General features: G+C 47.9%; 2 protein-coding genes across 4 annotated transcripts in view; one reads left to right on the forward strand and one right to left on the reverse strand.

The window, feature by feature from the left end:
• Positions 1-56: 56 nt before the first annotated feature.
• Positions 57-6,229, reverse strand: taf1c (TATA-box binding protein associated factor, RNA polymerase I subunit C). Of its 2 annotated transcripts, XM_062413104.1 has the most exons (14): positions 5,809-6,229; positions 5,209-5,320; positions 5,020-5,069; positions 4,788-4,883; positions 4,533-4,597; positions 4,182-4,429; positions 3,943-4,074; positions 3,743-3,860; positions 3,595-3,666; positions 3,368-3,503; positions 3,057-3,185; positions 2,620-2,818; positions 2,380-2,517; positions 57-2,293 (listed from the first exon to the last, which is right to left on the reverse strand). In XM_062413104.1, exons 1-14 carry the CDS (start codon positions 5,923-5,925, stop codon positions 789-791), a joined length of 3,117 nt encoding a protein of 1,038 aa, XP_062269088.1. In that variant the 5' UTR covers positions 5,926-6,229; the 3' UTR covers positions 57-788. The 2 variants fall into 2 exon arrangements, with proteins under 2 accessions (XP_062269088.1, XP_062269089.1); XM_062413105.1 differs by lacking the exons at positions 5,020-5,069; positions 5,209-5,320; positions 5,809-6,229 and having other exon boundaries at positions 4,533-4,622.
• A 411-nt stretch (positions 6,230-6,640) lies between these two features.
• LOC133975206 (WD repeat-containing protein 7) overlaps positions 6,641-13,674 on the forward strand; it is a 60,612-nt gene continuing 53,578 nt past the window's right edge. For both annotated transcript variants that reach the window (XM_062413108.1, XM_062413109.1), the window contains exons 1-9: positions 6,641-6,803; positions 7,495-7,666; positions 7,773-7,879; positions 8,005-8,083; positions 8,251-8,425; positions 8,532-8,608; positions 9,147-9,266; positions 9,378-9,523; positions 9,672-9,774. In XM_062413108.1, the coding sequence (XP_062269092.1) occupies positions 7,508-7,666; positions 7,773-7,879; positions 8,005-8,083; positions 8,251-8,425; positions 8,532-8,608; positions 9,147-9,266; positions 9,378-9,523; positions 9,672-9,774 (966 nt within the window). In that variant the 5' untranslated portion in view covers positions 6,641-6,803; positions 7,495-7,507. The remainder of the gene's footprint in view (positions 6,804-7,494; positions 7,667-7,772; positions 7,880-8,004; positions 8,084-8,250; positions 8,426-8,531; positions 8,609-9,146; positions 9,267-9,377; positions 9,524-9,671; positions 9,775-13,674) is intronic.

Here is a 13,674-nt window from a genome sequence, read left to right on the forward strand (position 1 = left end):
GTTCTCAGTTCTCACATGATCCTGTCGACGCTCAATGAGAACCAGAGTCCTGGAGATAATTGTCTTGGTTTTTATTGAGAAATTCAGTTCTTGTTTGTGCAGAAAAGTAAAAGTATAAATGTTTTATAAAAATAATTTGGCCACGAGATGACCTTTCATTTCCAGTCCAACAGTTTCCCCTAAACAGAGTGAAACAAACAAGATGGAGGATCTAGAAATTCCTAAACTACAAACAACAGATTCCATTTACCTCGAGACACCAAACTGGTCTGACACCAACCAGCAGCTCTGACCTCAGTTAAACCAGCAAATCAGTCACATGATGGTTTCAAGCAGATAATGTTGTGTAGAGTTTTCTAATAATTTTAAATACATACAGTTTAATGAGTATTTCAATATAATAACAGAACCAGAGCTGAAGCTGGAGCGAAAGAAATCTGTCCAAGCAACAAAATACCAGAGCACAAGCAGGAGCAGTTTCAGGGTTGTGAGTCAGAGAATTAAGAAATGATGTGAAATCAATAAGTTCTGCTCTGGAATCGAGGAAATAAATGATGTCTCACACACTTATACATGCGTACAAACACACAATCACCTAAGCAAACAAAGAGGATGAGCACAAATCAAATCAAATAAATTCCACTCACTCCTCAAACTCAGCCTCGTTCAGCCTCAGGTCTTCTTCAGGGATCCAGAGTTAATCCAGAATAAAAACCAGTGTAGATCCAAAACAAAGCCGAAGCCCCCAGAAACCGTCTTTTTCATTTCAAAAGGAAAATCCAAATCCATCAGAATCCCATTCGTGACTTCTTCTTCTTCTGAGACGCCTGCGATGACTGGGACAGCCCCGGTCGAGCCTGGGAGCTCTGGGACAGCGACTGGGAGAAACCCGACCAGTGAAAGTCCTCCCTGGACGGATCCGCCCGCGGCGTCCTCCGAGGGGACGGCAGGCCGCTCTCCTCCTTCAGGACGGTTCTCACCTGTGGAGTGAAGAGGTCGTCCTCTGATGGACGCCTGCTCCTCTGCAGACTGGCCGATGTGACCTCTGGTTTCTGCGACAGAGAGCGGAGGCAGGAGCTGCTGGGAGTCCGCTGGTCACCTGGTCCACCTCTCGTAGGTGTGGTGGTTGGGGTGGGAGCTGGGGTTTCACATGTCACGGTGGACGGGGTCGTGGCTCCTTGCAGCTCAGACTGGGACAGTGGCATCATCCCTTCGCTGTCTGACCACGCCCCCTGGCTTGTTGCAGAGGACCAGCCACATGAGTCGGAGAAGCCTCCCAGGTCCTGGTAGCTGACGGAGGAGCAGAAGCTCCCCGACAGCTCCAGGCGCTGGCTGGAGGCTCGCTTCACCGCCTTCTCCCTCCTCCTCTTCCTCCTCAGAGCCTTCACCTTCTCCTCCTTGTTGAGCCCCAGCTTGTCCTCCCACCACGCCCGCCACGCGTCCTCGCCCTGCCAGGAGAGCGTGAGGCGCTGGCTGAGCTCGTCCTTCCAGGCCCCGGTGTCCACCGCGCTGGGCAGTGGCACAGGGGCCGGGGCGGCGAGGGACACGGAGTCGTGAAGCAGCAGCGAGCGCTTGGACATGCACGCTCTCAGGTCTCGCCTCAGGCTCTGCACACGCTCCTCCTCTGAAGGATCTCTCGCCTCGCCCTCCACGGGCAGGTGGAGGAGACGCTCAGTGCTGTTTGTGAAATGTAGCAGATGTGGGTGGGGCCTCTTTCCACCGCTCTTCTTCATCAGTTTCTGGAGCCAGATTTTCCACGTGGCGAGCAGGTCTTTGCTGAGCTTCACGTCAGCCGTCTGCTCAGGCGGAGCCACGGGAATCGAGCCGGTGGAGCTGCCGAGTGGTTCCTCCGCACCGCTGGGTTCTTTACCGGCTTCAGCTGCGTCCGGCCCTGCTCCGTTCAACTCGCCCACGGCACGCGGCTCGGGATCATCGTTAACAATCACGCTGAGCCCCAGCTGCCTCACCCATCGACTGGTCACTCCCGTCTGTGAATCCTCCGAGTCAGACAGCTGCTCCCTCTCCGGGGTTTCAGCCACGAACCCCGGCACAGCCTGGGTGGGTCCGATCATCTCCCCATCACTCGACGTGTCCGTCACAACAAGCTGTGAATCCTGTGAGAGATGTTCTGCTGCTTCTTCCTCTCGAGGCAGCGTCTCTGCCGCCGGAGGTCGAGACGTCTCAGCGTCTGGACGATCCGGCTCGAGGATCTGGTAGAAGAGATCTCCGGCCTCTGTGAGCTGAACCACACAGACACACTCCTCTGCTCCTTTCTTCTGGACACAAGTCAGACCTGACAACACACAAAACAACATGATTCCCTCACACATTTAGGACTTTAACTGAAGGCCCACGCGGTGTCTTCTCGTCCTCACGCACCTGCAGCAGGCGAGGACAGTCTGTTGGTGGCGGTGTCCAGGCGGTGAGGAATCTGCAGGGGGAGGAGCTTCAGACTGTCTCTGGGTCTGTGCAGAGCCTGAGGAGGCCCTCGACTGACCGAGGCCTCGACTCGACCACCTGACCAAGCAGCCACATGCAGAACGTTAGAGCAGAACATGGAGTTCAACACAGAACAGAATGTATGGCGCTCATAACGCCCCCCCCCCCCTGTTGACTGACCTGAGTACTGCAGCATGGTGATTTCCTGGGAACTGTAGGAGCCCAGCACCACCTTGGTGGTTCTACCCCCGCCCACTACCGAACTGGAGGAGGCGGAGCCAGGGAGGACGTGACAGAACAACGGCGCGGACTCCATCATGTGATCCCACTTGAGCATGGGCACGCTGGGGAAGCGCTCGTCCACGATGTAGGCCGAGAACTGACGGGGGGGGCGGAACCAGTACACAAGTTTCAATGATGGACAAACTGATATGAGATCAGGTGTTGGGGGTGTTTGTGGAGCTCACTGAACTGAGGACTGATCGTTATTTATGCTCAAGTGAAATCTAGTTCATCTTATTTAGACACTTTAGGATCCATTAGAGTTTAAATCGAGCTCTGTGTCATATCCATGTGTTTGTCTAATGTGTAAATAGTTTATTTGATCCCTCGTGTACCTGAGTGGTGATGAGGTGGTGGAAGGAGTGGGCGTCTCCCAGATACCTGGACAGGATGAGTCTCTCTCCGGTCCGACACGCTGAGGTGCTGCTGATGCGAAACAGGGTGTGGCCTCTGGCGGGACTCAACTGGAAGGAGGGAAGAGGAGAGGGAACAGGTTATGAAGGAAAGAGGGAGTGAAAACAAGGAGGGAAGAGGAGATGGAAGGAACCAGGAGGAAATAATCGTGGTCTTTACACTATTGCTGCATCATCCTACTTCAAACACCAGGTAAAGCCTCCACCGTGTGATCCACAGCCTCTGGTCTCACCCTGGTGTCTGTGAGCTCCACCCCCGTCCTGTCTGCGTACAGCATCACCCTGGGATGGGCGGAGAACTCGCACCATCGCCACGATGACTTGGCGTTGAAGTAGAGGTTGGTCTCCTCCTCCCGGACCTTCAGCATCCTGGTGGGACACAACGTCACGTGACTGTCTGTTGGACTTTGAGCAGATTAAACCTCAAACTGTCGGAACCGCCGTTTAAGAACTCTCTCACCCTTTGCCAGCAGCCCAGAGGTTCACTGCTCCGCTCTCACTCGCCACCAGGACTTCCCCTAAAACATGAGGACTGACCACACACAGCGGGGGGGGTTATTCTAGCGCCTGTGCCTCAAATGAAACGCTCCTCTCTGACGATCACTGACCTGGCGCTGACGCAGGTCGCGACCTCTGTGGTGTTGACGACCTCAAGCAGACGAGGATCGGTTCCTTCGCTGAACCTCCAAACGCCGCACAGGTGATCGGACCGCACGGCAACACAACCTGCAACCCACACACAGGATGACAACTCTGTGACGACAACACAAGTTCATCTTATTGTCTAAAGTAATGAATTAATTCTTACAGTTGTTGAAGAGCGAGGCGGAGCTGATCTGCCTGATCGGACCTTTCAGATGGAACCTGATCGGGTCGCCCACGCTGGGCGTCAGAACAGAGGAACCTCCTCTGTGGTGCTGCAGCTCCACATTGTGGAAGTCTGAGGTACTGCGTTAAGAACCAGACCCACTTTGCTTCCTGACATTAGAACATCAGAAGACTCACATCATCATGTCAATAACCTGCTTCAGTCTGATGTCAGGATACTGAGTTGGTTCTGGCCCTGGTGTCCTGGGTAGAGGAGGCAGCCGCGCTGGGAGCTGCTCCCCTCAGAGAAGGGGACGAAGGCCAGAGCGCCGCCCGTGGCCCCTTCGGAGAAGAACATACGCTCCCTCTGCTCCGTCAGCTCCTCGTGCAGCAGAGAACCCAGCAGCTCAGGAGGAACCGAATGCACCGCGTCCGACAGCAGAGCTCCGAGCCCGTTCAGCGAGCGGGAACGGTACGTCCGGTGACATCTGAGGAAAAGATGCAACATGACAGAAAAATATATATATATAAAAAAACATCAACATCTGATCTGATTCCAAATCCACTTTCACACTGATCAGGTTCACTCACACTTTAAAGTCCAGTGAACCGAGGATGTTCTTCACCATCCACATGTTCACAGAGTTCTGATCGCTCTGCAAAACAACGACCGCTCAGATTCTGACAACATGAAATATCAATGAGTGTCTCCAGCTCAGGTTCATTCAAAACCTTTATCGTTTAATAACATCAGTTTAACTGCCTCAAAGAAGTTAACAATCTGTCAGGTATAGATTTATAATTGCTTGTTAAATCAAGTCTATAAAAGGCTAACCTGAGACTCACCTCTGTCTTTCTGTTTTGAAAGTTGAAGTTTTCACTCAGAATTTCCCCCATGCACCCGAAGGCGTCCTGAGAGTGATCCATGAAGAAGTTCTGCATCTAAATACAAAACATAATCAAACTTCAACACACAACACATGAGAAAGTATCAGGAAAAGATTTGAGGCAGCTGAATTCAGTCCGGTTCAATCGGTTCTGAACCACAGAGGATGAGCAGTTCATCTATTCAACTCACGTGTTCTCTGAAGTCCTGCGGATCTGGAGGCTTTGAATGCGACACGAACGCTGGAGAAATAAAATACTGTTACTATAATCAATTTAAACAAACAAACAATAAAGACAGATATAAAGATTAATGCTGCTTCACTGCTCCTGATCTCAAGTGGACCGGGGACAGTTTGAGGCCTGAGACTCAGGGACTCACTTCTTTTAGGGGGTAGGAGGGGAACCTGTACCGGCTCTGTGTGACGCCATGTTTCCCCTCTGACCTGATGTCCCGGTGTGAAGGTCCAGTTGGAGACGGGACCAGAGCCGCCCTGGAAGGACAACAGCATAACCAGAGAGTCTGTGACTTCATGGAACAGGTGACATGTTAAAACAGCAAAAAAGTCTCAGAGCAACTCGAACGTGGGTTTGTTACATGACTCCTGTGATGGACGTGCGAGTGTGTGTGTGTGTGTGTGTGTGTATCAGTGTGTGCACTTGTATATAAACACAGTAAATAGTAACATAATAACACGATCGTCTTATAATAATAAATAACACAAATACTGAATACATTAAATCCAAACAGGATAAATCCGTGCTCAGTAGTGTGTATTTATCTCCACGTGGTTACTGTGAATAGTTACACAGGATAAATCCAGTTGTTTATGTTCTGAGCAGCAACGAGCTTTGAGAAGTTTGATCGGATGAATTCAAACTGGTTTCTCTCCTCTGACACTTGATTGAATCCGGATCCTGGATCGGTTCGCCTGCTTGAATCTGACGCTCCCCGTCAGTGGGCGCCTCTCGGCGGACTCACCTCAGCTCTCACTCGGTCGTAGCATCCCCAGTTTCCAGCGCAGTGCTCCGGGAGACTGTCCGGAGGTCCGCTGTTGTAAAACGAGGGGAACAGCTGCTGGGGGAACCGCTGGTCCATGGTGCTGGTTAGTTAAAGTAACGAGCAGGTTAACTAGTGGTGCACGTGTCGCTGTCAGTGTCTGGAAACACGTCTGGACATGTTGTTCTGCGGCTAGGCTAACGTTAGCTCCGCTGTTAGCTTGCACTAAGTAAACCGGGGGTTCTTCCTCCGATCATCGTGACACGGACTCGGAAGCTGCGACCACAGACGGAACACAGCCACTGACGCGCGGCGACTCTCAACAACACACAAGTGACGAGAAAACAACACAAATCCCCAGTGAATCCACGAACACGTGCAGAGACGCCATCAGATCAGGAAGCCAGTGTCAAGCGGGAGAGCATGCACATCCGGCAACAACAAACATAACTTCCGGTCTAATTTACATTTTTTTGTTATTATGTTTTTAAAATTAAAAATAACTTGATGAAAGGGCAATTTGAGAGATTATATCACAAGTAAATAAATAACTGATGTTGTTCAAAAGTAGAATATGATATAATCGCTGTTTTTTACCTGTTTACATTTGGAAAACAGAATTTTAACTTAGAATAATTTTGTACTGTTCTTGTTCTTTCTATTTTCTCGTCTCTCACTATATAAACACTGATGTCCTCTTTGATACGTGATATCTGTCCAAGGTTTATATTTCTAAACAAGTATTTTCGCTAAGTAAATAAAATAAATAAATGACTATATCGTTTTATTGTGAAGGCGTCCCAGCGGATGCAGTGGTCGGTTGTCACGTGATCAGACTGTGATCGGCTTGTTTTCGGATCAGCGGCTGAAAACCGAGCGAACCGGAGGAAAACACGCGTTTCACTTCATCTCGGGGGGAAACGTTCATCAACAGCTGCTCCGGCAGAGGGACATGTTTCAGTAGGACCTTTATTCTGGTGAGTTTCCTCCGGTTTCATCCCGTTAGCCGCCATGCTAACCCCGGAAGTGGCGACGTTGCAGATGCAGATGCACGTCAAACATGTCCTGTCACATCTGATTCATCTTTATTATTAATTATCTTGTGTCAGGATTGTTACTGGGATTCGATCAGGTTGTGGGTTTCGCTCCCGTGTCTGTGTTTCCGGTTGTGGTTGATGTTAGCATCTCCAGCTTCAAGGTGAATCAGTCAACTGTAGCAGAGGATGTGTTGATGAGTGATGATTGACTGGGATCTGATCTGGGATCTGATCTGGGATCTGTCCGATTCCGCGGTGACTGTGTGTTTGTTGGTCCGCAGCAGCGACACAACACAACACAACTAAGTGTTTGTTTATCTGAAGGGATCCGCAGCGAAATGACTGTAAACGAGCCAGATTCAGCTCAACGGGCTCATTTCCCTCTGTGGTCCCTGGACAGTTTATTAAAGGTTTTATGTACAGTATACATTATGCTGAAATATATATATAAACCGATGATGTAGTGTAGAAATGTAAAATACCATGATTTGTTTTAACTGCATCCTCCGCTCCATGATCTGTCCTTTAAGAGTCATGTGGGCGATGAAGCTGAAACAATCATATTTATATAATTGTTGAGTTTCATGTCGCACCCCAATTTCCCTTTAACTCCCTCTCTCTCCTTTTCCAGACACATCACAATAATGTCGGGGAACAGCCTGGTTCTACCCATAGTGCTCTGGGGCCGCACGGCGCCCACCCACTGCATCAGCAGCCTGCTGGTGATGGACGACTTCAGCACCATCATCACCGGCTGCCATGATGGACAGATCTGCCTGTGGGACATGACACCTGAGCTGGAGGTGCTGTTTGATGAACATGATGCTGTTTGTGTGTTTGTCATCAATCTGTGACGTCATCTCTCGTTTATTTGGCTTCTCATCTTCTTACTAAACATGTTTCCCACAGATTTGTCCCAGAGCCATGTTGTTTGGACACACGGCTTCTATCACCTGTCTCGCTAAAGCCAGCACCTGCAGTGACAAGCAGTATATTGTCAGTGCATCAGAGAGTGGGTGAGTACATGTTTAACACACACACACACAACACACACAGACACTAACTTACCAACACAGTGACTGCTAAAAGTTCAACTCTTCTTTGCTTAATTATGTCTAAACTCACTTCCCTCATGTTTCAGGGAGATGTGTTTATGGGACGTGAACGATGGACGCTGTATTGAGTTCACCAAGCTGGCCTGCGCTCACACTGGAATACAAGTAAGACACACACGCACACACACAGACACACACACACCTCCTGTAAGTTCTATTATATAAGAGATTCAAATATGTTTTAGTTGATCAGAATATTGTCTCTGTTCTGGTCTTGTTGTCGTCCCTCCTCATCTGTTGTGTCTCCCTCTTTGTCCTCCGTGCTTCTCCAGTTCTATCAGTTCACCATCAACACTCAAAGGGAGGGACGTCTGCTTTGCAACGGCCATTACCCAGAGATCCTTGTGGTGGACGCCACCAGCCTGGAGGTCCTGTACTCGCTGGTGTCTAAGATCTCTCCTGATTGGATCAGCTCCATGAGCATCATCCGATCTCACCGCACACAAGGTGAGAGACCCGGGCGGGGGGGTGGAGCTGTTACCTGCTGCTGGGCAGACGTGTGTTTCATCAGTTTCTCGACCCTGATGTTAATCTGCTGTCTCTGTCTCTGTAGAGGACACAGTGGTGGCGGTGTCAGTCACTGGGATTCTGAAGGTCTGGATCATCACAGCTGAGGTCAGCAGGATGCAGGTACACCGCCGTTTGTGATGAACCAGCAATCAGCCTCGAGTCGGACGTCTGTGGAAACGACCGTTCTGAAAAACACTGTTCACATGAAGCGTTGGAATCTTATTGAGCAGATAACGATCAGGAGGAGTTGAAATATACAGAAATATAAATGTGACTGTTATAAGTCAGCGAGGCAGCATCCAGCAGATGTTTGCCAGTAAACACAGGAAGCAGTCGTTTCCTCAGTCCTCACGTTGTTCAACATCTGTGGAGGAAGACGAGAACAACCAAACACAATTAAACACCTTCTCTAGATTCCTCCTAGTCCTCCTCCATCCTCTTCTTCTTCATCTCTATCAGCTTTGATCACTCTCTTTTTCCGAGCTGTACAATGGGATGTCAATGTTTTCTATTACATTACACAAAACCCAATAGACCTGTGTAAATAGAACAAAACCTCTATCAGCCGATCTCTCAGTACCAAGTTGTTTCCCCCACAGTCTCATCTTTGATGTGTGTATCAGCTCAGACCCTGTAACTTGTGTGTCTGTGTGTTCAGGACCTGGACCCAGTGTTTGAAGAAGAATCTAAACCCATCTACTGTCAGGGCTGTCAGAGCATCTCCTTCTGCACCTTCACACAGAGCAGCCTGCTGGTCGTCTGCTCCAAGTACTGGAGGGTAAGAGATCAGAGCGCCGACCGACCTGACCCGACCTGACCCGACCCGACCCGACCTGACCCGACCCGACCTCAGCTGATGGTTTCATCCACAACTACGTGTTTGTCTCAGGTGTTTGATGCAGGTGACTACTCGCTGCTCTGCTCGGTGCCCAGTGACACTGACCAGGCCTGGACCGGAGGAGAATTCATCGCTGCAGACAAAGTCATCATCTGGACCGAAGACGGCTGCAGCTACATCTACAAGCTGCCCCCCAGGTAAACATCAGGCCTTGAAGCTGTCTCCTCCGGGTCTCATGTCCCTGCTCGGGATCTCCGGACGTCGTCCACACCATGGAGGACGTCCACAGATCCACCGTCATGTTCAGATTTGTGCCCTGAGTTTGTGTGTTTGTGTGTTTCCCAGTTGTCTGCCTGCGAGCGAACACTTCCGCAGTGATGTTGGTAAAACTAAAGAAGGCTCCATCCCTCCTCTGGTATACAGCATCGCCAGCCGCTCAGACAAACAGGTCAGTGGGAACAGATGTAAACTGAAACTGTCATCACAGGGTTAGTGGATACTGAAACTGGAAAAAGGAAGTGGTGGTCAATGGGTTTTTACCACATTGCAATGACCAGCAGAAATGTTCTAAACAAAGCTTTTGTGATTTTTGTGTAACAGTAACAACAATAGTCACTTGCGTAAGAGGATTAAAGACTGGAACACTCACGACAACAACAACACAAATATATATTAATTTATTCCGGTGCACGTTTTCAGTTTTATCTGCTCTTTTTCTAAATAATCCATTTCCAGGTAAACACAGAGAAGCAGAAGCAAATGATCTGTTGTCAAAGTCTGGAGACTTCAAGTAGTTCTGACATCTTCGAAAACACACAACAGCTCAGAGGCGCACACTCGTAGCTGTTGTGTGAACCTGGGACTAAACAATATGTCAGTTTACTCTCTGTTTGAATTTACAGGAAGATAGAAAAACACACAAAACGTGAGAACTTGTAGTTTTACACACATAGAAAAAGTTCATAACAGCAGAAAACTCAGGAAAGTCACGGAGATGATCCGAATGAACCCGTCAGGATTCTAGCTGTGATTCGCTGCAGTGAACATTGTGTTCAGGCAGATGTGTGTAGTCGTGTTTCTGTGTCGGCTGTGTATTTGTGTTTCGTCTGCGCTGATCCGTTATGATCAGGACTCGCTTCAGACACATGGATTCAAACCTGCCGACGATTTAAAGCTCACGTGTCGGAGAAGTTGTCGGTCGACTTCAGAGCTGGTTTCACTTTGGATGTGTGAACAACGACCTGCTTTTCAAAATGGTGACAGGAGCTTTCATACCTCGGTCACTTCTCTGTGATTCTTCTACTCATTGATGACGGAGAGCGTTTCGGACTCAAGCAGCTGACGCCTGGTTCTCCAGGGAGAGAAGCTCTTATTCAAACTCGCTTCATTCATTTCTGTCTGTCTCTTTATTTCTTCACTTGTGAAACTTGATTGTGTTGAAACCTCCTGTCTCTGTCCGTTGGGATTAAACACATCTGTCATCCGACGCCATTATTTCAATATCAGGTTTGATTTAATTCTAAAAATAAAACCTCCAACCTTCAGATCTTTACTGCTCCTATTGACTCAAACTAATCTGTTGGTTCTTATTCTCGAAGGTTTGGGTTTAATCCATGTGTGTGAACCTGACCCCTGATGTTTTGTGTCTATTTATAATTTCGGTCCCTCAGTATCTTGTCCTGTGTGTATTTATAATTTATTGTCTTGTAGGTATTACTTTGTCATCTGTGCCCTTTTCTTTATTTTTGTTCCTTTTGTATTATCCTCCCTCGACCTCCTCGCTCCTCTCAGAAGGAAGGAGGAGAAGGAGGTGAGGAGGAGGTGGAGGAGGTGATGTGCCTCCCGGCCAGCGGGTGCGACTTGGAGCTCTACACCCCAGAGCCGCTATACCGTCACCAGCCTATAGAGGCGCCAGTAAGCCCCAGAGAATGCATACTGAAAAACAACGAGTGGAAGAAAAAGGTTTTCACGTTCACGGCTGAGCTGCTGATCACAGTTATTACAACTTTACTGTCACGCGCTTAGAATATCAAGATGTTTAATTCCAGACTGAAGCCAATCTGCGTCTGAAAGAACGGAACCAGGTGAAATGGTTTCAGGTTGATTTACTGCAACATTTCTACCACATCACTGGTTTAACACATTTAACCAGTTAAATACAAAATGTTTATTTTTTATAAAACTGATGATCTAAACTCATATCATAGATAATGTGAATTTAATTATTCATTTAATTCCAGTGGAATCAGTGAGGTACACGTTCTTATTTAACAGTTAATCAGTTTTATCTGAACTGTGACTTTGCAGCTCAGCCAGAAAGTGACGAGTAGACGAGAGGAGCAAACTGTGAGAACAGAAGTGAAACCCTGACGTCCACTCAGTGGCTCCTCCTCACTCTGCACGTGGACCAGTTAACAACAGACAACTGAGTTCATCCTAACAGCTGAGAGCAGAAGAACTCTGAGAATCAGTGTTAATGCATTAAATCATAAACCAGACTTATTAAAGCCAATGTCTGGATGTTTGACATCTGAAAATGAAATGAGGTCTTATCTATAAATGAGAGGAATTGGACCTCCTGCTTTTTACTTCTATATATTTCTAGTCAACAATAAACCAATGTCCACAGATAAATTCAGTAATTAACTGGTTAGTTAACATCTTAAACTAACTCGACTTTTATCTGCTGGTGAACGTCCAGCATCGTTTTAATTAGAACGATTATTTAAAAACCACTGAACTCATCAATGATATGTCCTGAATGAGGGGACAGGACCCAGTGATGATCTTTTAGAAGTTTGAAGTGGATCAGCGTTAACGGGCGGATCCAGAACCTTTTTTCTTAGTTTTCTTTAATATGACGAGATGTGGTGTTAGGTCTACTGTCTCCAAACACCGCTGTGACCAATGGGTTTAGAGGAAAAGCCTCAGGACTCTTCAGATTCTTCAAGCAGGAGAGTTGATTACAGGTCATAACCTAATAGCTGGTTCAGGAGTCTGAGGGAAAGTGTTGGGATGGAAGCGTGAGCCGCTGAGTGGACGACAGTGAAGAGTTCTGTTTGCTCCGCTCCGTGTTTTCCTTCCTTCCTGCCTGACTGACGGACTGAACTCATTCTGGTTCACCTGGCCTCATTCTCTCTTCCCACTAAAACAAAGCTCCTCCTCCAAAAGCACCATCACCCTCCTCATCGGCCTTCACACTCATGAAGATGCATGAAAGTCCCGAGCTGCTTCTTAACCACAACAACGACCTGCTGAGATATTTTAGATCATCTTCACATTTGACACATTTATTGTTCACTACTTATGATACTGACACATTCTGAAGTGTTTGGACTGTAGCACTGGATTCAGATAGGAGACGAGGACCTGGTGTTTCTGTGAGGGAGGTTTTCTTTGCGTTTGTTTGTTCCTTGTTTGTCTTCCAGGCGGGTGGGGTTAGTCTTTCTGAACCATCAGCAGTTAGTCAGCGCTCACATCTCCTGACATGTGACATTCCCATTAACAGTTTATAGAACTCAGAAATAACCAGTTCTTTACTTGAGAAGTGTGAATAAGAGAAGAGCTGATTTTGATCCCATTTGAATATAATTATTGATTAATGAATAGTTTTAACTTTATTTCCCGTGGCCTTCAAAGCACATTTACGTTTCCTCTTGTTACAAGTTTCTCTCCCAGTGACGTCTGGGAACCATCCCCAGTTTGAATGGTCTCTGCTTCCCTCCTCCCATCTCCTCCATTAACCTCTGATCATGTTTGACTCTCTTTAAATGTTGAGATGTAAATCATACGTTTATGAACCCAGCATGTTCGACTCGAGACAAAATCAAATCAGCCCAGGTTTTGGTGATTGTTGACAAAACTGACCTCATATTTCTCAGTGCCCCCCCGTGAGTTCCCCGTCAGGCTCTCATTTATCCAGAGCCATAGATCAGCCAACCGTCTATGGCTCTTGATTCAGTCCATGATTTCCTTCAGTGGACGGCCGTCTCACCTCAGCCCAGGGAAACTCACCTGTTAGTGGACGATGGTCGTCGGTGTAGAAGTCACCTGATCTGACACGTGGTGAGAGTCATGTGACCGATGCTGTCAGTCACATGAGCCGGAGGTCCAGAGGAGTCTGAGCTGTTTGGTCCTGGTTCCTACAGTTTGCTGTGTGTTGTTGTTTGTGATTTTTATTAAGACGCTCAGAGAACAGAACTAAACACTTCAGCCCTCATGGACCTCAGGCGTAAAAGATCAACCCAGCATCAAAAAGTCCAAAATATCCGCTAGTCGTTTTCTTCCCATCTACTGAGTTAAAGTGTTTGGGGAAATAAACTGTTCTAGTTCCTAAAGAGAGAGAGAG

This window comes from Platichthys flesus, chromosome 19 (genome assembly GCF_949316205.1).
Source record: "Platichthys flesus chromosome 19, fPlaFle2.1, whole genome shotgun sequence".
Classification (NCBI taxonomy): Eukaryota; Metazoa; Chordata; class Actinopteri; order Pleuronectiformes; family Pleuronectidae; genus Platichthys; species Platichthys flesus.

What these genes read in the sequence shown, in the direction of transcription:
- taf1c (XM_062413104.1), bottom strand. Translation starts at nt 5,925, where the DNA reads ATGGACCAGCGGTTCCCCCAGCAGCTGTTCCCCTCGTTTTACAACAGC. An exon ending in TTCAAAACAGAAAGACAGAG is followed by an intron (nt 4,598 to 4,787) that starts GTGAGTCTCAGG and finishes GTTGTTTTGCAG; the next exon opens with AGCGATCAGAACTCTGTGAA. An exon ending in CTCTGGGCTGCTGGCAAAGG is followed by an intron (nt 3,504 to 3,594) that starts GTGAGAGAGTTC and finishes GTGTCCCACCAG; the next exon opens with GATGCTGAAGGTCCGGGAGG.